We start from the raw sequence: 24,406 nt of genomic DNA, 5'->3' as shown, positions 1-24,406 counted from the left end.
GGCATTTCAGAAATAATTTCATAGACTGAAAATCTGAGAGCTTTATATATACATGTATACATGAATAAACAGTCTCATAAAAAGGGGAGGGGCTGACATGGGCCATGTTATTTGTGGCAGTTCACAGAAACAAGCAGCTAAATTAAGAGAAGAGCCACTTTCTTCTTTTGCTGAGGGCCTGTAAATCCCTATAAGGACACCACATTGGCTACTCCCTGCACAGAACCTATGATTGGGGTGGAAGAAAGCAAAATTGCATTCGCCCCACCCACTGGTGTGGCTACCCTGCTTTTCGGCCCAAAGGGCAGCAACTGGATTCTATACTAGGGGCAAAGCAAACCAAATTCAAACTGCGTCACAATTTAGAGAGAGCAAGCTCTGCCCCCAAATGCAGTTTCATTCACTTTTCCTGATATTTCTTGAGGCAGGGTTAAAAAGAGGACATACTGAGGAAGCCAAAACCTTCCTTCCACTTCTAGCCTTTCTGACACAGGAGTATCTGCACTCAGCTGAAAGGGATTCAGGTACACCTCACTTCCCCTCCATCTTACAATGAGAAGTACCGTATTTTTCCGTGTATAAGACTAGGTTCCCCCCCCTAAAAAATAAAGTAATAAATTAGGGGGTGTCTTATACACGGGGCTGTCTTAAATCTCAGTCCCCTGGGGGCATCTTACAGATGAAAAAATATGGGATATTGCTGGTATTGAACGAAACTAGTGTTTTCCCCTGGCAAGAGGCAAGGGGTGCCGAATTTTGGAACTGCACAGGGTGTACTGATTATTTTTTAAATGATTTCATACATTTCAATAGTTTTACAGTCATTTTAACATTTCAAAACTCGACTTCCTTCCTCCTCTTTCTGCGGTTCCTTAAATTTATTTTTATCGTTTCCTGCAAATTCTAACTTATTATATTATTCATCTACTTTAATTAAATACTCTTACGAAACTGCAGTTTATTACAATAATCCTGCCAATGTCCTTATCTATTTACAATTTCCATTCTTTTATAAAAAGTTCATTATCTTGATTTCTTATTTTTCCGGTAAGTTTAGCCATTTCTGCATAGTCCATAAATTTTTGTATCCATTCTTCTTCTTTCGTTGGAGGTGCCACTAAAATTTGAGAACGCAAGATCCACCACTGGTGAAATAAAGCATGATATCTGGTTCAGACGTGATGCTAAACCAAGGGTTCTCTTGCTCATGGAAGAACAAAGCCAAAGTGATCTGCTCATTCATGGTAAGCCATTAACTATAGGTTTACTATGATAGGTGAACCAGCCCATATTATCTTCCACAACAACCTGAGCCATAGGTTAGGTGCTTGCTATGTTGCTTTCTTCACAATTAAGGAAAGTAACGGAAGATGGCTGACAACCTCAGGGGATTATTCCTTTAGTCCCTATAGATTGTTATGAACATCAAGGATTGGAACTAACAGGTGGTTCACATGACACATTCGATTGGCAAACTGTCTAAAATTAGGCAACTTGGGAAAACGAATGTGCTTTCTACTATTCCCAATTCTCTTGCGATGCTGCCTTCACTGGTATTTACTTCACTGGTTGCTTTAACACAACAGACTTGTTTAGGACGTAGAAAAAAGTAGCACCTACTGAAAGATCATCACCCCGAAGAACGTTCCCTGAGAGATCAAGGTGGGTCAGCGTGGTAGCTAAGAGCTGGTTGGCACTCAGTGATTGAGAAAGGCTGTTTACCCCTGCAACAAAATGGTCAACATTTGTCTTTGTTGCACTCAGCAAAGTATTAACATACACTCTGCAAATATACAGTTTCTATGAAACATTTAATGATTTCCTGTTCTGCACCTCATCAAAAGAACATGAACAGCAATGAATATTTAAGATAACAGCACTGCTGGAGAGACTGTGCTTCCCACATGCTGATCATATTCAGTGGAAGCTTGGTACATATAGAAGATGAAAAAAAAACAAGTCATGCAAAAGTCTGTGGGAGGCTGATCTCAGAAAATAAACATTTCCTTTCTTAAGGTCATAAATGTGGCAGCTATATGGAATTGTTACAGTCCTGTTGAAACAGGATCAACCATTTCACAAAGAAAGAAAAGAGCGATAGGTACTGTGCAGGCTACCAAAGGTCTCCAGTCTGTATTCAACAGGCTTATAGGCTAAATGAAATTTTTTTAAAAGGTAGCATGGGAAGGAGTTAGATGGGAATGAACTGGCAGTACAGAAGAAATGAGGCTTCAGTGATCCAGGGAAGATTCTGCAGAAGAATTAAGTTTTCAGAATCTGATAAGAGATGAAGGCTGCTTCAAGTTAGAGGCAGCGGGGGTGGGGAAGGAATATTAGGAAGATTGGAATAAAAATGAAACATCACAGCATGCAATGTTATAATTTATTAAGAAAAGCATTTTTTAAAAACCCCTTTTAACTGCTGTTCTCCAAAAAGCAGATCTAGGACAACCAACAATGAAGCTGCAAGGTTTAATCAAAACATGCACTGCAATTAACCATGAAAATGAGCACAAATAAGGAACTCAAGAGCAAGCACGCATGTGATACTCTCTTGAAAAGTGTGTGGAGGGCCAGGCTAAGGGAGAAGAAACCCACTTCTGTATACTCCTGGGATGAATTTACAGGTGATAAGCACAACCAGTTTCTGCATCTAATCTTTAATTGTAATAAAATTCAGCCTTTAGGCTTCCGATTAAATTTCCCAACCATGGCTAAAGCAATGAAGTGTTGTCCTTAAGCCAAGCGAATGTTTTAGAAGATAAGCTAGGCAGAAAGCCACAAAGCTTTAAGAGACAAGATTGAAGGGGCTTTTTAGAGACACACACAGAGAGGGGGAAAATCACGGGTTTTTGTAAGAAGAGGATCTCACATACAGAGACAGACATAAGTGCTCAAAATAATTTGTTTTTGTTAGGAGAGCTATTTGAGTTTGCTTGCATCTTTGTAAGAACACTGAAGGGCTGACCTAGTATAGTGATTATAGTTTAAGGCGTGGTGCTTGGAAGCTTCCTGTACTTGATTCTAAACAGAATGTGCAGAAAGAAATCCTTGAAAATGGCAAACACAACATTGACTAAGGTTTCCTGTGCAACTGCAGTTCCTTCATCTGCCTTGACCTGCCATTCAGACACATCCTCCACTTTTCTCCACCTGCACCACCTTTTTAAGCAGAGGTTGGGTGGCCATCTGCCATGGATGCTTTAGCCATGGATTCCTGCATTGCAGGGGGCTGGACTAGAGGACCCTTGGGGTCCCTTCCAACTCTACAATTCTATTATTCTACTTGCCATGCAAATCATGCACTGTGCTGAGCAAACTCACTGCGACTCTACCTGTGTATTTCTGCAGTGCTTGTGATGACAACTGCTACTGAACTGGAGCTCAATTAATCCTGATGGTCTAGATTACAACATCCAATGGGGCAACAGCTCTTAGTGTGTTGCAAAACATTTCTGGCTCTATTTTGCCTGCCTGATCATGAAAGAAAAGTTCTGAACTGGAGAAAGCACTCAGATAACAGAAGGGAAAACAAAAGCTAATGTGTCATAATGACTTGTACATTTATTGAACATACCTTTAGGCGATAATGAGGTTTTTGATAGATTTAATTGTGTCAGCCCCTTTGGTAGTTTGGCAAACTGAATACTTAGTGAGGACACACCTGTAGAAGAACGAAAGACAACAAAGACTCACACTAGAAATGGGGAAGCGCTTACATCGTAAATATTTATGTTTCAATATTGACGTACAGTGTGGTCCAGTTGATACAACAGTATGTCTGGACCTCAAAAGCTAGGTTCAAAGCACTGCACATACAGTGATTCATAGTTTGGCTTCTGGCAAGTTGTTTTTGCAAAAGGGGACAGACTTCTATTTTGCATGGCTATTATAAGGCTAAGTGGGGAAAGAAGGGAAGTGCCTTGCACATCCACAGACAAAAGGTATATAATGATGCCTTGGCCATTAATTACGATACACCTACGCTTCACTGTAATTATCAGAATAATCACTTTCCTCCCCTAAGGCTACCCTGGGAGCTGTAGTTTGGGATGGGCTAAAGGTTTGCAACAAAATGTTCTGCACACCGACTAGAATCTTCAAAATTATTTGGGGTGAAACCATAAAAAAGTTAGGTAAAGGTAAAGGTACCCCTGACTGTTAAAAAAAGTTAAACTGATACAAATATGATGGATTTGTACTGCAGATATGCCATCAAGACATGACCCTAAGTGCACTTACTGGGAATACATTCCAGTAAAGTTAAACATTAACGGTAAAAATAAAATACATTTCGGCATCTCTTTTATCCCAGAGGAGAAGATCAGAGCAATTTCCTATATGAAATGAGTATTTTTAACAAAAAGAGTGCACGCTAATATGTATGTGGAATGTGTGAGAAAGTTAATGAGAATTCCTACGCTTTGATAATGTGCAAACGAGGTTTTAAATATTTAGATTTAAGGAAGGAGCAGGAAACCAGATGATGGGCAAGTATTCAAGCCCACCAAATTACTTAACTGACACTTCCTAGAACTGAAACTGAATCCCTGGGATTGAAACATGATTCAGTGTTATGCGGAACAGCGATAAGCTTATCATTCATTATTTCTGTCCTGACTGGCTGCTCTAGATGCTTACTATACCAATGACAGAAAGGACCTCCGCCCAAATTGTATGATATGCTAATATTTAAGCTTGTATTACCAGACACAAATGTATTATTTACTCAAAAGAGTAACACTTCTCCCTAGGGTGAATATTATGGTAATTCTAAAGACTTTGAAAAATACAACATTTGTGGCCTATTAATTCCTACCTCAGTTCCAAACTAATTACCCGCTATTGTTTTTTACTTAAATGCCAGCAATTTTTGTGAAATCAGAACAAAGCTAGGCTTAATTAAATTTATGGCCACTATAACTACTAAACATGACTTGCAGTTTAAAGGGACAGTGACTAAATCCTCAGATATTTGTGAACAAAGGGTATTGACGAAGCAATGACATCTGACAAAATGTTGTATTGTTTAGACAAAAGCTGAATGAAACAACACTAATCCTCTTATTGGGTGTGTATTAGGAATGGAGAAAATTCAAGTGCTACAGTACCTCTGTCCTCCAGGGGGTTGCCAGCAAGGTTAATTGTATGAAGTCCTGAGTTGGGATTATGGGATAGGGCATTGGCCAGTTTCTGTGCAAAATCTCTTTAAGAAAAACAACAACCATAAAACAGAGGATTATATTAAGGCTTGCAAAGTTGCATCACACCATATTTAAAAGCTTAATATGAAATTACTACTTAAAAAGAATGAGCATAGAATTAGGGAAACTGTGTACAACATTGCCACTATGTACCAATTCTCTTTTACGTTAAGGGTGGCTTTGCCTATATATTGGGTTATGCATTAGGCTTAGCTTCTGTGTGTAGCGCTTAACTAGCCATGCAAAGGCACAAGTATGCAAGGGAAGGAAAGATGCCATATTTACTGGACAATGTAATACACATTTGTGGGCTTCCTAAAAAAAAAGATGTGGTATTTTCTTTTTGCATATCTGCCTCTATGAGATAAAAATTATGTAATACAGAATGAAAATTTGTGCAAAGTTACTCTAAGTCACACCTATTTTCACAAAGCAACAATTTTCTAGGTCTGGGTGGTTTCTCCTGCAAACCCTAAATATTTATTTTGAAGCATCACATATCTTATTTACACTCCTATCATGCACTGCAGTGTTAAGTAGACAAGAGGCGCAATTTTATACATTTTAGCAATTCTAGGTATGCCTACTCAGAAGCAGGCCCCACTGAGTTCAGTAGGACATATTCTCATGGAAGTGTGAATCAGACTGCAATTTCAAACTCAAAGCTCTTTCTAGCAATATTTGGATTTGCTAAATACTTATGCTATTTAAAGAAAAAATGGACTTACGTTCTAAGACCTGCATTCTCCAGTACTAGCTCTTCCAGTCTGTTAGATCTGCTCACCACTCTTAGGATCTGCTCACAAACATCAGCAGACTGTCAAAGACAACAATGGTGTAATATTATATATCAATGAAAACAAGTCAGTATGAGAATGCAGCAAATAACAACCTGCCTTCATATCCAAAGCAAGTGCCTGAAACTATTTTAATGTGGTTGGGCTCCACAGAGGGGCTCTAATGTTCTCTTAAGTGAATCACCACATACAAAATGTCCACATCAAAGCCAGAAGACCACAGAAAGGCATGGATTGGTGGACATTTCAGGTGTGAATATGCATACCATGTAGAAAATAAAAAATAATTGGTTCTGCTAAGCCTATGGTTAACAACTGGAAGCTGGAAACTTAACTGTCATTGCAACTCTAAGAGATATGACAATATTTTTTGCCAACTGTTCTGTACCAGATTTTTTTGTCCCTTCAAGGAAAATACTAAAGGGGTCTCCAAGGTTATGTTAAAAACATAAATATGTGTTAGCTAAGCCCTAGAATCATGAAGTGACAGATTTAAAAGGAAATTTCTGAGTTGGGTGTGATTTGTGAATTCAGTGGGCCTTTATCCATTCTGCCACATCAACACTGGACCCGCTTTCATGATTAGCCATGCAGACTTTTAAAAAAAAGTGAACTGAAGACTGGAAAAATGAGAAACCAAAATTGGCAGATTCGTCCATTGCTAAGCTCTCACAAATGATTTCAAATTAGATTATTATTTTTTTAGTACATTGACTTTGAAAAATTCAAATAATAAAGGTAACTTTCACTCAAAAGGGTTGCTTAACTTACAGATTGTTTAGGGGGAAAACCCATGTCCCTCTTCATCACCTGAAACAACTTGAGGCATCTAAGATGTTTCAGGATGAACCAGGAGATTCCTGGCATAACCAGGTTATGGTGGCTTAACTCCTTCAATCCTTGGCTCAGCAAGGTCCCAGCTGGCTGATCTGAGCCTGTTGGATGTTAAGCCCTGGAAAAGGGCATTTTCCCTTTGCTCAGCCAGATGCTAAACAGAATAACTATACACTGGTTTGCCTTACACTGCTTACTTTATGCCAGCTTCTTGTGTATAGGATTTCTCCTTTCATCAGTGTTTGAAAGTGAACTTTACATATTTAATTTCACTACATTCTACTGCATGCAGAATTAAAGCAAAACATTTATAGCTGCAAATCCCTCTTTTCATTTGGATAACCACACCTTCATAAATTCCACAACACTAGTTATTTTATATGAACCAGATAGTCACCCTTCACTCTAATACTTACTAACTTTAGATCCTTGGAGGAAAGCTTTGTAAACCACTGGTTGTATTCCAGGGCAGCAACTATTGGTATTAAATCCCTAGGGGGGAAAGTACCACATATTGAGAAAAATGAAAATTATAAGCAATGCATGAGAGCGATCAACTTGGTAAAATGTTTTATCTTTATGAGAAGCTGCAATTGTCAGGTTTACAGGCTACGTTCATGTCAGGGAACTGCCATCGGAGCCAGAGGCGGAGGGAAAGCTCCAGAGGGATGCCGGAGAGGGTCCCAGCAGGCAGAGAGGCAGCCCATCTGCTGGGGAAGGAAATCAGCGTAACACCAGTGGAGAAGAGGGGCAGATGGGGGAATTGGAGAGGAGGCTCCAGGACTCTTCACTGGAGACCAGCAGAGAGAGCACGGGTGCTCCGCTGCCCACACCCTCCCTGCACAGAAGACTTCCGCGCAGGGAGAGTAGGAGGAGACTTGGCGTCAAAGAACTTATTTGCTGGAAGAAGTTCAAGAAACGCCCACTGACGGATTCTGCCAGCGACTGAAACAGCCACGAAGTGAAGGGCTGTCCAGACAGAAAGGGTTCAACCAGGTAACCTAACCAGGAGTGGCGGCAACTTACGCACAAGCAACCCCTATAACCATTACAGTTCACATGCAGAAAGGATTGACCCTTGATAGGCTAGTAAAAAGGTTGGAAGTGTTTGCCCAATATCATAATATGTATTGTGAACATTCTATTTTAGGAAATATTATAATCTCTCTTTTTAGCAATACTTGCTGATTATGTAAGCTTGTTTTTGGAATATGCATCATACCTGGTCTTTTGTTTTACGTGTGTGTGTGTGAGAGAGAGAGAGCCCCGTGTGTGTGTGATGTTTTAGTATTTCAAGCCAAAGTACCTGAAACGTGCAATAATTACAATTTTAGAGAGCTTTGTAAATGTGTAGATCTGTAATAAAAAGTAGGTGGTAAGAGGGAATGCAAACAATTCTGTTTAGTCTGGTTTTTCAGACTGGGCATATTAGATTGGGCATTTTATATTCATTAAAAAGTGAGTACCTGTTTAGAATGCGGTTTCAGCTACTGAATTGCATTTGGTTTTTTATCAGCTTGTGTCACATTTAATCAGTGTAGTAATCATAATTGAGTGCTAAAGGCTTTTAGGCGACTAGATGATTTAACATAATCCTATGACTGAATGAATCCAACAAGCATCTCTTCCAGTCACCTTTTACTCTAAAGATACTGGTGTCTTGTGAAAAGATAATAAAACTTTCCACACGGCCTCTCCTCTAATTGTAAAGGATTTTAAAAGTAAAACCCTAAGATGAAATTCATTCCTTTAATCCTAGACTCCTTAATTTGATATGCTGTCCCTCTGTCAGCTTCTCCATTAAATTAATACCAACAAAGGCATGCTGTTAGATGCTTCCATACTAACTACAGCGAAATCGTATTAAGTGTTACCATAGCATTTAGTATACTAGATAGCTGAAAATAGATCTTTAACATTCCTGATCCATACAATAGGACCTTAAAGTTCTAGTTCTCTATAAAGCAATTACTCTGAAAGAAAACGATTTGTACTAAAATTGGTCTGAATTTTAAGAGTAAATTTTCATCTATTTTCTTCCTGATATTTTATTCTCAATTTTTTTTATCTGATACAGATGTTTTTATGTATACAACATCTCCTCTAAATGTCTAGCCTAAACCAGTACATGTCTACTCAGAAGTAAGTGGACAGCGTGTCCAGTGGCGCTTACTCCCATTAAGTCTGCATATGTTTTTGGCTCTAATCCTATGGTTACTTCATATTGAACACATGTAGGAGGTTTCGTTGTTGTTTTGGTCTATGCCCCATGTAAAATGACTGTTCAGTGTTGCGCCTATTAACAACGTTGTGTGCTATAAAATACAGAATGTGTATGGTTCCTGGGTCTCTCGGAAGGGCAGGATATCAAACTATAAACTTATTTATAAATAAATAAGTTTCAAATAGGAAATAAGGTTTATTTTGTACTGGCTTACACTAAAAGCTAAAACTAAACATGTGAGAAAGGTATACATTAGCTCACTTCAGATGTGACAGTGATTGGCCATTGTGAACAGGATTTGGGCTCATGCAGTCTCTCCTTGCCTTCAATACCTCCCTCCCTGGTTTGAACAAACTGTAGCTTTGCCGTGTTTCCCGCCACCCCAATCAGGCAAATTATGGTTTGTGCATAATAAGATGACAAAGGGTCATGAGCACCCTCAGCCAGTATGAACTGGTGTCTGATCATGGCCACTATGATTAGAATCCAAAGATCTATCTTAGGTATGCCTGAAGATTTTCCCAGAGAGACTTCCTTGAGTGTGCTAACAACAGGCTGACTTACAGTTTTAAATCCCCACAAAGCTATCTTACTATTTGCATGCATGGCTAACTACACCACCGTCCTGAATTGAATGATATTCTTCCAGTTTGCAATTACTTCCTAGGCACTGAAATTCTGACCAGACGTACAACATCAAACGCCATATACATTTTTATTATCATAATCTAATGCCAGTATCCTAACTGTGCCACAGATACAGCCATATTAACTGTCCCAAGAACAAATAAACAGTAGCCTGCCATCTGAACATAAGAACAGCTTTCTGGAGCAGGCCAATGGGCCATTTAGACCAGCAGCCAACTCGCTGCCTAAGGGAAGCCTGCACACAAGACCTGACAACAAGAGCACTTTCTTCTTCTGTGGCTTCCATCAACTAGTATTCAGAAGTGAGCTACCTCCAGCCAGGGAGGCAGGGCATAGTCACTGAGCTACAGGGAGCACCATGTGGGAGTGTTTTCTGTGGTAGTGAATTGCACCCTTTAAGTGCAAGCAAGTAAGTGTTTTGGGTGGGAGCATGCCAGCAGCTGCATCATCTCAAACACTGCAGATGATTATAGTAAGGTTACCATATTTTTTCAATGAATCCGGGGACACTTTTCAACTTCCTACTAAATAGATGGATTTGGTCAGGGGATGATTTGTAAATCCGGGGACTGTCCCCGGGAAATGGGGACGTCTGGTAACCTTATAGAGGCATCACAGCAAGCTCACAATGTTACCACTAGACCCAAGCATTGCTTTACATTTCAACAGTATACTGAAAAAGTAAGGTTTACAGATGCACGCAATACTGAGTGCTGTGAAAGTAGCATGGCATATTGCTTTCGACCATGAACAGTTTTTGGAATGTCTCGGGTGCTTACCTGTGGTCGAGATGACTAAAATCTTGTAAATTCAGCTCCCTGGTATCTTGAGTAAGATAAATTGTATCAACATCCTGGTTGGGGAAAAAGCACAATGAAATATATTTTACAGCCGGGATGGTAGAAAGGTGGTGTTTGGGTTCAGTTAGGGCTTTTATAAAATAAAATAAATAAAACCCCTCTGTCTTTGCACAGCTAGGTGAAAATAAAACTCTGCCCATGAGATTTCTGTACTTACCCACTGAACTTCTTCCCTATACGGAAAACCAAGCCAGTCACAAACACACGCATACATTTGAGAAAAACCTCCTAGAAACAAAAGAAGCAACACAAACCATTTGTCTCCTTTGGGAATTGGTACTTCAAGCTGATGCACATATCTTAAAGACTCGGTATATTTTCCTCTCCTCTGAGCACAAACATGCTGCAGGCACAATATGAAGCTAGCTGAGTCTAGACCACGTTGCCTGTAATGTACAGCAGGGCACAATGACGTACAAAAATAGCACCTTCCCAAGCCAGTCGCAACGGCACTCTACTCTAACTATACCTTAGAACTAATTATACCTTTACCAAAAAGCCAAGCCTCTCCTAGAAATAGAATTAAGCCTACCATAAATAGAATACTGTTTCCCAGCACTGGCGATTATACTTTTGTACATTTCAGTCTAAAAAAAACATGCACACTCACCACATGGTCCTAACTCTGCCACGGTTTGGCTGTCCCACAATGTCTGGAGATTAGCCAGTCTTTCTGGCGGCTCCATAATTACTTTTTTCATTATCCTTCTGCATGCAAGAGGAAAATGCACATCTGAATTAGAACACAGGTGAAAATGTAGCCTACCCATATTTGGGTGGAATTCAATGTATGTAGTGCCAAGGAGATTGTTCTGCCAGTGCAAGCATTTCCATGTGTTGCTCTGGATTCTGCTAACATAACCAAGTAGCTGAATTCAGCCCTTTATAAATTTAAAACATTTCTACGCCATCCTCCATAACAATTACAACTATATAAATAATAAGTTAATTAAAACCTGATACAATAAACCACAATTACTGAGGCACATGATTGATCACATGTTTTAATGTGTTTCATTGTTTTTATATTTTTTAACAGTTTTTAAACGTCACACACACAGCGACACACACACAGAGAGATGTGTAAATGCCCTGGTCTCCTTTGGGAGGAAGGGTGAGTAAATAAAACAAATAACCATAATAAAATACAACAGATGACAAAGCAGACTGAGGGATTCAAACACTTGGGTGCATAAAAACATCTTAACTTGGTACTGAAAAGATTGCAAAATAGACAGCAGGCATACTCGTTTATGGGACGGCATTCCACTGCCAGGGCACCATCACAGAGAAAGCCTTTCCCCATTGTGATTACATAAGGAAAGCAGTTGGAATATGGCCTCATGGGAAAGTTGAAATACAGGAGGGATGGAAAGAGGTGCTCCTTCAGCTACTTTATTTATTATACTTATCTACATTAAGTGCAGAGAAGGGTAAATTGAAGAGGTTAAGCTTTCGGTTTCTTCCCCCGCCCCCCATTAATCACACTTCAGATTTATTACATTGGTACTTGCAACAATCAGAGCTTTCCTGGAGTGAAGTGGTTGTTGAACACCTCTCTGCTAGGTCAAAGGGCTGGTTCAACTGCACTTTTTGTCTTCAAATCGTAAGCTGAAACCCACTTCAAGCCATGGATGTCTGAACCCTGATGGGGTCACACATACACATATACATATACATATACAAATATAAAGAGAATCTGGCTGACTAATTGAATATCAAATACATGCTACAGTTTCCCCAATGAGTACCTACACAGGAGACAGACCAGGGAATATCCTCCTAAGGCATGTTCCAACATGTGCCAAAACTTCATGCACATCTTCAGATGAAGTCAACTTCATAGAAATGTTGCATTTTTCAGTTTCTACAATCAGCTGCATAACGAAGTAGGAAAAATAAGGTTTCTTCTGCATACCATTTCAATAATAAATATTATGATGAAAATCTAATAACACTACTGTAAAAAACAACCAATCCAAGTAATAATCTATGTTCCTAGAAATGTGTTTGCTTCATCAACCAATAAAGCTGCATATTCATGTCAAAACAGCGCTGTAACAATACTGTTGGCGTTATCAGATCAAAAAGTCTTGATTGTGGTGGTTACCACCTGGCCATCTTACAAACCTAAAGGTAAAGGGACCCCTGACCATTAGGTCCAGTCGTGGACGACTCTGGGGTTGCGGTACTCATCTCGCTTTATTGGCCAAGGGAGCCGGTGTAAAGCTTCCGGGTCATGTGGCCAGCATGACTAAGCCACTTCTGGCGAACCAGAGCAGCACACGGAAACGCCGTTTACCTTCCTGCCAAAGTGGTACCTATTAATCTACTTGCAGATTGTTGGTGTGCTTTCAAACTGCTAGGTTGGCAGGAGACGGGACTCACCCTGTTGCAGGGATTTGAACCGCCAACCTTCTGATCGGCAAGCCCTAGGCTCTGTGGTTTAACCCATCTTACAAATCTAGCAAGGAACTAACACAGGATGCTAGACTGAATAGACTTGAATGGGCTTTGGTCTGATGTACCAGGGCCGTTCTTGTGTTAGTTCCTTACAAACCTAGCAAGGAACTAACACAAGAACGGCCCTGGTACATCAGACCAAAGCCCATTCAAGTTTATTCAGTCTAGAATCCTGTTCTCACAGTGGCCAACCAGATGCCCATTAGACACCCACAAGCAGGACTTCTTCTCTTCTAATTAATCCTATGCCCCACTTTAAACATACTGACAAGTAATGGTTGTGTGTAGGGTCTGAAACTTGAATATTCCCTGCTTGCTTTGTACACTATGGATCCCTTCCCGACTTCCTGGTTTGCGACAAACCTAGTCTGTTGTTACGTCTCTGAACATGGCAGACCACCACAAATAGAAACCATAATTTGGTATCCTGTTTATGGTTTGTGAAAATCTTGGGTTTGCCCAGAAATGTCATAGCAAACTATGATTTGCTATGAAGCAAGAAGCCAGGGAGGGAATTGTGTGTGTGTGTGTGTGTGTGATGAAGGAAGTGTGGGTGTCTGAGGCTTAGGCTCATCAGTCAAACCACATTTAGATATGTTACATCTGAACTGACTCAATGCTTTTCTTTGAGAGGGTAACGCATACAGAAAAAGGATGTAAGGGAATGCAAACACATGGATTTTTACATGAAAGCTTTGCAAGTTGCAGACTAAGTTGAGACCTCCATGTATAGGGTGGTATATAAATTTAAATAAATAAATAAATTCCTGCCACCTCCTTCTGGAATACTCTTGCGATATTTTCAGATTCTGCATTCACAAACATTTTTTTCATATTTTATTTTCGCCAAGAAGGAATGAAGTGACATTGGATTCCCCCCCCCCAAAAAAAATCTTTTATGAAAGCAAACATACGTTCAGTACAAAGCCAAGTCACTCTGATTTATTGTACTCCAAGTTACAAACTCATCCCCTGCCCTCAATTCAGTATCTACACCTGCTTGCAAATAAAGAACTGTATCCAATTGGTGTCCCTTTGCTAACAGAAGACACTTTAGTCCCACGAGTCCTTCTAGTATAATAGCAATCAAGGCAATCTTTGGAAATTCCCTACCCCCTGCCTGCCCACCATAATCTTCCCTTCCCTTCCTCATGCTTTTCTCCAAAAGATCCCAGAACCCTCTGGAGCAGATTTTTGGAACATATGGTAGGGGAAGTGAACAGCCCAAGATTGCTTCAATTCCTATTCCATCAGCAAAAGGCTCTGCTGGAAACCTCCACTTATGTCAGCAGAGGAACACCAATCGGTAATAAGCTATTACCAACATAATTCAGACAAGGCTGGTATTCCATGCACATTTATTTCTCCATTGGTTTCATCTAAATTAGTATTGGAAAGCGGGGGTGTGGGAGCACAGCTGCCTAATTAGAACATTTCTAATCTGCTATATAGGATTACTGCATCGTTAAATATATTCATAACTGAAATATTCACCTGGCCTGGTTTATTGCAGGTGATTCCTTGGATTTCCAAGTAGCTGAAAGTTAGTTCTAGCTGTAATTCAAACAGAAAATTACTTCGCTTTATATCGAAACACAGCAGTAAAAGCACACCAAGGAAAGATTAAACTATTCTACACAGAATGAGTGCCCAGCCAAGTATCCATTAATAAAGCACATGTCCTTAGCTAGTGCCCTCCCATTGTTTTGGACTACAACTCCCATCAGCCCCAGCCAGCACAGTAATAAGGTAGTTATGAACTTTAAGCTTAAAGGCTCAACTCATCTAAGGAGGTTTCTAGTTAGCTAAGTATGACGGATCCTCTGTTTTCCAAGAACCAAGCCATGGACCCCCTACTTTTGAAAATTTTTGATATCTATCTTGTAGTTTTTGTTATGTCAATGGTTCCATGGAGCCCCTGGGTGGGCTACACAAACCCCCACTTGGGAACCACTAGTCTAAGGAGCAAAACACATGCAAGATAATGAGCCTGAAGATGAACTTGATAATGAATCATTCACAGTTCTACCCCAAATGAATTTAATTCACAAGTAGTTCACTTTGAAATTATGGGAACTACTTTCATGCATGGTTCTAAGATTTTTGAACTAATTTTTTAAACCAGATTTGTTCATTGCAAGCACTGGTTAAGCAAGTTCTGAGTTTATTTATGGACAGCATTGAGTGTTTATTCTTTTAAAAAGGGACACAGTTTCTATCTTACAGCAAGGGGGGGAGGGGAAACAGCACCTCTCCTCCATGTCTCAGCAGAAAACTTACTGCAAGTGTATTAATTTGCAGATTGAAAGAACAAATTTGCATTGATCATATGTTTCTGTGCGGCTCAGCTTTTCTTTTTGGGGAAAAGAGATCTGGTATTTTTTCAGCAGTGCTAAATGTATTTGACTATATTCTTATACTTCCTAATGTAACACATTTTATTTAGCATGTTTACGAGGATTCAAATTTGGGTAAAATTACTACACTATACTATTAGTATAATATTAATATTGCTATACTAATATTTCTATGCTACAATTAAACCGTGACTAAAATGTGCATATATATATATATATATATATATATATATATATATATATTCATTCATTCTCAGGAAAGAGAAAATCAAGCTTCGCTCATGTTTTATTTTGTAAGTCTTTCTGAATTTGTTTTGTATAAAAGCAGAAACAAGGACATCTGCCAACATCGTGTTAGCCAGAGTCCATATGGAATGAACGATTATCTCCAGATACAAATTCATCATCTGCAAAGAGCACTGGAGTCTTTCCTCTGCCAAGACAATCAGTTCCAATTGTCAGGAGAATCAAAGCATTTCATGGAATATGCTGTTAGACAAGTCATAAGATGCAATTTCAGTCTCTAGAGAACAGCAGACACTATTCCACTGATAATAAATAATGTGGCACAGCAGGCTGTATAACATTCATGTTTTTAAGCTGCAGATACAACTAAGATTGCCAATGAATTTGGGGTGGGGGGGTGGGGTGGGATTCAACCCAGCAGCAGGTTTTGGCCTAAACAGATCAAACCCATGATACTGTTGAGAAAGGAATACCCACCAAATTATTTGGTGAGTCTCTATATAGATCTCCCCTGCTGTGTCAAGATGGTGCTGGATGGGGAGGTCCTAGCACTCACGGTGAAGATGGCAGCAGCAACAAGCCCGGGCATTGCACTAATGACATCAGATGTGTGTACAAGGTCTCAAAAGCATCAAGTTTTCAGAAGTTGTCGCCTCACAAATTTTATTGAATAATGTACCCAAAAAGAGGATTGTTTGATGGAATTATCTTAATACTTGCAGGGTAGTTTAACCAGCTATAAGTGATATTCATTATAGGACTCACCTGCAGACACAGCACTAGACAATGGGTCTGTTCATAAATCGCATAAATATATGTAGATGAGCTGTGGAGGAACTTCAACTCTTGTTCGAGACACAACCTCATGCCACATCCAGTTGAAAATGTGAATCCAAAGAGTATTTAATATAAATATTCACATTTCGATTCATGTTAATCAAGTTCAGAAAACTAATATATACAACCATTGTAGAGGCTAGTTTTTCATGTATCTGGATTTAAAATAACAATATGTGTTTGTGAAATGGCGGTTATTGGATTGCTTTTGTTTTATTATGCATTTTTGTGTTCTCATTTTGTACTTTTACGCTGTGAACCATCATGTGATCTTTGGATGAAGGGCAGTACAGTCGTACCTTGGTTCTCGAATTTAATCTGTTCCAGGAGTTTGGTTTCCGATTGGTTACAAGAGTTTCCTGCATCCAATCAGAAGCCGCGGAAGGTGAGTAGGATGTTTGGCTTCCAAAAAACATTCGCAAACTGGAACACTCACTTCTGGGTTTGGGAGCTGATTTGTTCAACAACTAAGGTGTTAAACTACCAAGGTACCACTGTATACAAATTTAATAACTATTATTATTATTATTACTATTACTACTACCACCACCACTACTACTACTACTACTACAGATGATCCTTTAAGAGATCTACTTTGCCAATAGTTTAGAGTGCTAATACAAAGAGTTCAAAAATATTGTTATGGCATGCTAAATTGGCTTCCAGGATATTCAGACAGCTACTTCACAAGTTCAACAAGGACAGACAGATAAATAAAGAAACAAACAGGAAATTCATCCTTTAAAAAAGTTTGGTAAACTAGGCCCTATGTAAAATTAAAAGAATCCATCAAAAAGCACAGCAATACAAAGCTTTTCCTGCTAAATGAAATTTAATAGGGCTGTGATCTCTTAGCACTCCATTTCCCAACAGCCTCTGCTACTCTGTCTGTATTCTCTGACCTCTAGGGTGGAGGGCTGAGTTTCTGGGGAAAGGAGGGGAAGCAGGGAGAGAAAGAGAAAAAGTAGGTAAAGTGGTAGAGTCTGAGAGTGGGTCTGTGAGGGCTGGCGAAGCACCACTGGAGATTCAGAAGTGGGAGGAAAAGAGTAAATCTAGCAGTTTTGAAACAAAGGTAGCCCTGGCTTTGTTGCTAGGCAAAAGGACTCTGCAAAAAAAGCCTTGAAGCAAGTCCTTAAAAGTCTGAAGTTGTGCAGGCAGTTGTGTTCCGTTGAATTGATAAACACTGAAGCTCCCACATGAACAACATTAACTTAAAAAGTGAAATTTACCATGGCTACTGGACTGAAAAATGCCTTACCTTGGTAGGAATACGAGAAGTTAACAGAAAGGCCCGACATGATGTTAGCACCTACAAAGGAAAGAGCAAAAGTTGAAGTCAATGCTTAGCTGTTTTAAAATAAACCTGTACAGCATGATATAAACTCTTGTTACCAACAGGTAATTTTATAAACCAATCTTTGCTCAGGATGCAAGTCTCGGTGAATTCGTTGGTATTGGCATCCAGATGAACATGCACAGGTGAGCGGCTGTTTATCTGACGGTTTGTAAGTACTGTAAAAAATATACTTCCATCACTGATATTTTCAATTGACTAAATCTTATAAATGCTTGGAATGATAACAGACCCCAGCACCAGACCTTCTTTGAGTCTAACTGGACATTACTGGGAGCAAGTGGTTTCCAATGACCCACATCTTCCCTGAAAGATATGATGACTTCACTGTGCTCTGGGCATCATTTTCAAGATGCAGGGAAACAATGAAAGTGTTGATGTCATGTGACAAGTTTCTTAGATGCTACTGGGAGTATTCAACAGGTACATTAAAGTTTGTCACAGTGACATGCTCCCACCGCATGTTGAAAGCTATTAGTGCATTTTGTTTTCAAACTGCAAAAATAATTTGTCGCTCCACATTTACCAACAACTTGAAATACTTTTTTTCTGTTAATCTCTAAGGAGAATGAGGTTTCCATGAGACCCCAGGATTATCAAAACATTTGGAGAATCTTCAAAGTGAACAACAGGATTGTAGTATCAACATTTCCAAGATGAAAAGATTAACTACAGTGCCAGCAGTAAGTGCTATTCATTATGGTAATGTATTAAAAATAGATTAACTATTTTTTTAAAGAGAAGAATTCATGTCATCCACAAGGAACTGAGCATGGTACAAAGACTCTGTCACATGATACTTATGAGAAGGAAAGTTCCATGCATTGAAAGGGATCAGAGCAAGACCACTGAACTTGCCCTCAGTCATTCCGCAATAAGGCAGCCATGAAGGCATCTTAGGGTGCCAAACATATCAGGGGGTAGTCAGTTGCATAGCCTTGCCTCTCCAACACAGTCTCCACCTTCAGGTGAGTAACAATTGAAATGAGTTTTAGACACAGCATCCTCTGCTGTACAAAGTAACTCTCCCACAATCCTCTGTGCTCATACATGTGAAGACTTACCTAATTTAGACCCAGTCCCAGCACCAACTCTTCTTGCTGCAAGATAAACCCCTTAACAATAGCTGCTATAAAGTTCCCACTCTGCAAGAATCCAACGCTACAATAGCTAAAACTGAGGAGGGAACATTCTGCTCCACTCTGACAATGTCATGCTCTCTCCAGCAGGGGGAACAAACCCATCAGACATAAACAAGGAAGAATCACAGTGGCCCAGGCCATCCCTTTCAAGCGGGGATGGATAATTTATCCACTATGAAATCCACAAGGTGCATATGTGGAGCTCAGTGACAGAAGGTTGTTATACCATACCTCTAAACTACTTTAATTAACTTTCAATGAAAAATATAGTTCTGCAGAGAAGCTATTGGAAAACTGATTATGGAGTGATTTAACACACATGCTTTACATTCATGGGATGAGCCTCAGGATTATTCCATTGTCACAAGGTTGCATAAACTGCTGACACTGGACCTGTTCCCAGATGGCTCTATTAACAGCAACACACTGCCTTCCACAGAATTAAGTCAGTCTGAGAGAACTATGAAAACAACCGTTTTAGGTGGTCATGAAGGGATGGACAGTATGTGGTTTTTTATTGATTCATGGAAAACCACTGTAGAACCTTTAATGCTAAAGAATTTTCATTCTGTTCTATTCCAAAATTTGGCTTGGTCACTTTCAGAGCCATTTAAATATGTCCATTTTAGCCAACTATTAAGGGATCATACAGGAAACAGCATCAAGGGGCCTATCTTGCATTTTATAAGTCATACCTTATCAAGTATTTCTTGTAATCAATCATACCTACTCACATAAAATTCAGACCACCTGTGGTCAACTAGGATAAGAGGGGCTAGATAGATAGATAGATAGATAGATAGATGTCAATAGAGGCACAGAAAGAGAGTCTACTCATCATTAAAGGCCAGGAATAGCTCAGTTGGTGGAGCACGAGACTCTTAATCTCAGGGCTGTGGGTTCAAGCCCCACCTTCGGCAAAAGATCCCTAAATTGCAGGGAGTAGGACTAGATGACCCTTGTGGCCTCTTCCAACTCTGCAATTCTACGATCTATGATCATAATGTAAAAAAAATTGATTGTTCATCTCTTGTATTACACACACTACCTTTTTCCTAGATGCTATGATTTTTGTTGTCTGTATTCACCAATGTTTTGAAGCTTGTCTCAAATCCCCAAATTAAAAGCATACCCTAGCTACTGTAGCTTTATCCATCCATGATTAAGATAAGCAGCAATGTAACTTTTAACAGTGGGGAGGCGTAGGTATGGTTTCATGCAAGAAAGGGGGCAAGCATATGCTCTTGCTTGTGATTCCTTAACTGTGGTTTAAATATTAGGATCTCCACAGCCACCAAGGACTCCTAGCTTCAGACACATCTGAATCAATTAGTCAACTGCTTTAGCAGAGGCAAACCACCAAATTCCCCATCTTATTCCCAGCAGCATCTTTGTATCTCCTTCAATGTAGGATAAGCAATTTACTATTACAGTAACTGTTTATCACAAAAGTTATCAACATTATTCTGCGCACAGCTGTACTTTGTTTCATAGCTAAACAAGGATCTGCTACTGCTTAACAAGGATAACATGTGACTTCTATCATGATCTGCAGTATTTGAGCACCTGAGATTAACCTAACTGAAACACAACAAAAACGGTTTACTGTATAAATGCATCATGGCCAAGTGTCTATTATTGTATACAATGTTCTGCAATAATTTGAATTGATAGGTCTTTTAACTAATTTTAAATATTTTGTTCATGTGTGTATTTAAACAACAGAATAGGGAGAAATTAATGCAGTAACGTCCTTAGATGCTCCCAGGAGTATTTGGAAGGTGACTTGGATAGGTACCAGCAAGCACATAACAACGAGCTGTGACCTGCATGCACAATGGCATATTCTATTGATGCCAACCTTATATGAGGCAACAAATGTCAGTCAGGCAGCTGCTTAACATCACACAATGAAACTTCAAACTGCCCTTGAGGTACAAGACCAATGGTAACCATTAAAAAATTGCATTGAATTAGATGTGTATTTTTCTAAACAACATCAACTCTAAACTGTCTGTCTTCCAGCCTCTGAAAAACTGGTGTGTGCTAATAATTTTAATGTATTGTTCCTTTATTCATGAGCCATTACTTGTTCATTTTTTAAATATATTATGGCTTTCGGGTGCAGTTGCATGTAGAACCAGTATGGTGCAGTGGTTAGTGTGTTGGACTAGGACTTGGGCGACCAGGCTTCAAATCTCCACTCAATCATGAAACTTGATGGCTGACCTTGGGCCACTTACAGTCTTTCAAACTTATCTTCCTCCTTTACACAGTTGTCATGCATGGAGAGAAAACACAGGAAGTGGGGAGAGACAGTTTGAGCATATAGCGCCAATCCTGGCCTGAATGCACTGGCTGCCAATTATTTTCCGGACCCAATGCATAGTGCTGGTTTTGACCTATAAAGCCTTTAACAGCTCAGGATCTCAATACCTCAAGTACTGCCTCTCCTCATATGAACTGAACTGGACCCTGTGATCATAATCTGAGGCCCTTCTTCGTGTGCCTCCTCCAGAAGACATCTAGAGGATGGGCAACTGACTGTTGATAGGAACAGATAATTGCTAGAACCCCAGTGCTTTAAAACTTGCACTGGTCCAAGTTCAAGGTCCTTGTATTAATTTGCAAGGCTCTTAACTAGAGTCCAGGATTCCTCAAGCACTGCCTAATCTCTCATATCCCTGCCCGATCAGTGAAGTCTGTGGGGGAGTCACTGTTAGTGGTCCTTCATGGTTCAGGTGCACGATCCACCAGTGATCAGTACTGTTGGCCCAATTTTATGGAAATCCCTTCCGGCTGAGGTCAGACAGGCCTTCTCCCTGTTGAACTCCTGACACTCAATGAAGACTTTTTTTTTTATTCTAGCAGGCATTTTAACTGGTCTGGTTTTATAGCAATAACTGATTTTTTCCCTTTTCTGTATTGTAATCTCCACACACCGCTCACAATCGTAGTATATAAATTGTTTAATTAATTAAAAATTCATTGCCTATAGGGATATCACAGGCAGCATGAATAGGAGTTTATAGTGCAATTCAGAACCAGTAAAATCACTGGGAAATTGGAAAAGGGCTTGTGCTGTGTTTTGCACTACCACTCCTTCCCCCTGCATTTCATGAACTCTCAGTTTAGATCTTAAAAATATATTGCATGCTTACATTTTTCAATTTTCTAGAAAATAAAAAACTTAATTATTAGTTTCATTCCTGTTGTGAAAAAATCCTGCAAATGTTTTACTAAAGGCAATGCATATGTCATTTCAACACAACCCAATGCATTGAATAAGCCATAATAAAAAGCATATGCATATAAAATTTATCGATGCGCTTATCACTTTTGGTAATGCTATAAAAACTGTAATGGTCAGAACAATACATTTCACTGTAGCACCACAGCTTCCTTACATTACATTACTCAGCTACCCCCTCAATTCCTAATTTACTACCTTTCCTTTTGACTTTTGAATACTACATGCTTTTCTTAATCACGTGTTTTTCTCCTGCACAGAAGCAGTACAATCTTTGAACCAAAATTTTAAAAATCCTTCCAGTAGCACCTTAGAGACCAATTCAGTTTGTTATTGGTATGAGCTTCTGTGTGCATGCACACTTCTTCAGATACACTAAAACAGAAATCACCAGACCCTTATATATAGTGAGAGGGTGGGGAGGGGTATTACTCAGAAGGGTGGTGTGAATGGGTGATTGGCTGATAGGTGTGGTAAACCTGTTGACGACTGTTAACAACTGCAATTGGTCTTACAGGAAAAAGCAAAGGGTGAGATGGCAAAAAATAGCTTTATCTTGTATAATGAGATAAGAATCCAATGTCTCTATTCAGACCAGGTCTCTCCATGGTTTTAAGTTTGGTAATAAGTTGCAATTCAGCAACTTCTCTTTCCAGTGTATTTCTGAAATTCTTTTGTAATAAGACAGCTACTTTGAGATCTTGTACAGAATGTCCTGGGAGATTGAAGTGTTCTCCTACTGGTTTCTCTGTCTTGTGATTTCTGATGTCAGATTTATGTCCATTTATCGTTTGGTGTAGGGTTTGGCCTGTTTGCCCAATATAGAGAGCTGAAGGGCACTGTTGGCATATACAATGTTAGAAGATGAGCAATTAAATAGTCCTGAGATGGTATGTTTGATGTTGTTGGGGCTAGGAATGGTGTTGTCACAGCAAAGTTGGCATCTGGGTTTATTGCAGGCTCTGGTACCACTGTCCATGTTAAGTCTGGTTGTTGTATTATTGTGGGTGAGGAATTGTTTAAGATTGGGTGGCTGTCTGTAGGCAATGAAAGGTCTTCCTCCCAGAGCTGGAGGAAGAGAACTGTCATTGTCTAGGAGAGGTTGTAGATCTCTGATGATGCATTGAACTGTTTTAACTTGGGAGCTGTATGTGATTACTAGTGGTGTTCTGTTATTTTCTTTTTTGGGTCTGTCTTGCAGCAAGTTCTCTTTGAACCATTTGCTATGTGCCAGGAGGTTCTTTATTCCTGAGCAAGTCACAAAGGTGCTGTTTTCAACTGGAGGCTTATAATAGGACTTCTATACATGCTTACCCAATAATAAGTTTTTCTGAGTGGACATGCCTAGATTACATTGCTAATCTTGAAACTCAAGGTTCACTGAAATTGCATTGGAGTATTACCTATATCTATCTTAATAAATTAAAAAATTGTCCAGTAGCACCTTAGAGACCAACTAAATTTGTTCTGGGTATAAGCTTTTGTGTGCATGCACACTTCTTCTGAACACACTTCTGCTTGCACACAAAAGCTTATACCCAGAACAAATTTAGTTGGTCTCTAAGGTGCTACTGGACAATTGAATTCTTTTATTTATTTTGACTGCGTCAGACCAACACGGCTACCTACCTGAATCTATATCTATCTTATTTTACTTGCTTCAGAACTATTTTAGTTTTTATCATCATGTCTGTTTTAGATGAGACACATTTGCCATTTTCACTTGCGTCCTTAGCACTGGATAATTTCTAATTAAGTGATTTCTTATTATCTATGCATCAAGATTGGAGTGGCAGCTTGAAACTCAATTTGTCCTTGGAGCAACACGACTGCTTCTCCACCTATTTCAATCAAGTATGTTTACAGCTTGTGGAAAACTGTCTCCTCACCCCATGTTGTCATTCTAGTTTTAAAAATTCCAGAAGGTGACAAGAACGTCTGTGCTAACCCTCCTCTATCACCCAAAGACATCACATTTCATTCTACTGCTCCTATTCAACACCCCCCTAAATGGGATAGAAAAAGTTCTCATCACCCATGTCTATCTTTCAAATAAATTAGCTTATGCCTGCCCATTTCCCCTTGGCACAAATCCAAGGTGAAAACACACTAAGGCTTTGTCTAGACTAAGGATTTGCCTTTCATATCTGCTTACCAGAGTGACTGTATTGGTTTGCACCTTTAGCACAA

The 24,406-nt window shown here is 39.5% G+C and overlaps 1 protein-coding gene across 3 annotated transcripts in view; it reads right to left on the bottom strand.

Annotated features, from left to right (window-relative positions):
* CARMIL1 (capping protein regulator and myosin 1 linker 1) overlaps nt 1-24,406 on the bottom strand; it is a 124,410-nt gene that overhangs the window by 56,249 nt on the left and 43,755 nt on the right. For 2 of the 3 annotated variants that reach the window (XR_014550575.1, XM_083623696.1), the window contains exons 3-13: nt 17,729-17,779; nt 14,525-14,584; nt 12,323-12,444; nt 11,178-11,275; nt 10,725-10,795; nt 10,487-10,560; nt 7,252-7,327; nt 5,933-6,021; nt 5,112-5,206; nt 3,578-3,664; nt 1,621-1,724 (exon numbers count right to left, since the gene is read on the bottom strand). Coding sequence is in view for 2 of the 3 variants with exons in the window: in XM_083623696.1 (XP_083479822.1) it covers nt 1,621-1,724; nt 3,578-3,664; nt 5,112-5,206; nt 5,933-6,021; nt 7,252-7,327; nt 10,487-10,560; nt 10,725-10,795; nt 11,178-11,275; nt 12,323-12,444; nt 14,525-14,584; nt 17,729-17,779 (927 nt within the window). In the remaining variant the exon portion in view is untranslated. Of the gene's footprint in view, nt 1-1,620; nt 1,725-3,577; nt 3,665-5,111; nt 5,207-5,932; nt 6,022-7,251; nt 7,328-10,486; nt 10,561-10,724; nt 10,796-11,177; nt 11,276-12,318; nt 12,445-14,524; nt 14,585-17,728; nt 17,780-24,406 lie in introns of all 3 variants that reach the window. The other variant, XM_083623697.1, reaches the window with a different exon arrangement.

This window comes from Podarcis filfolensis, assembly GCF_964270895.1.
Source record: "Podarcis filfolensis genome assembly, chromosome: 7".
Lineage (NCBI taxonomy): Eukaryota > Metazoa > Chordata > Lepidosauria > Squamata > Lacertidae > Podarcis > Podarcis filfolensis.
The sequence above is the reverse complement of the archived record's forward strand: the minus strand, read 5'-3'. Positions and strand labels throughout refer to the sequence as shown.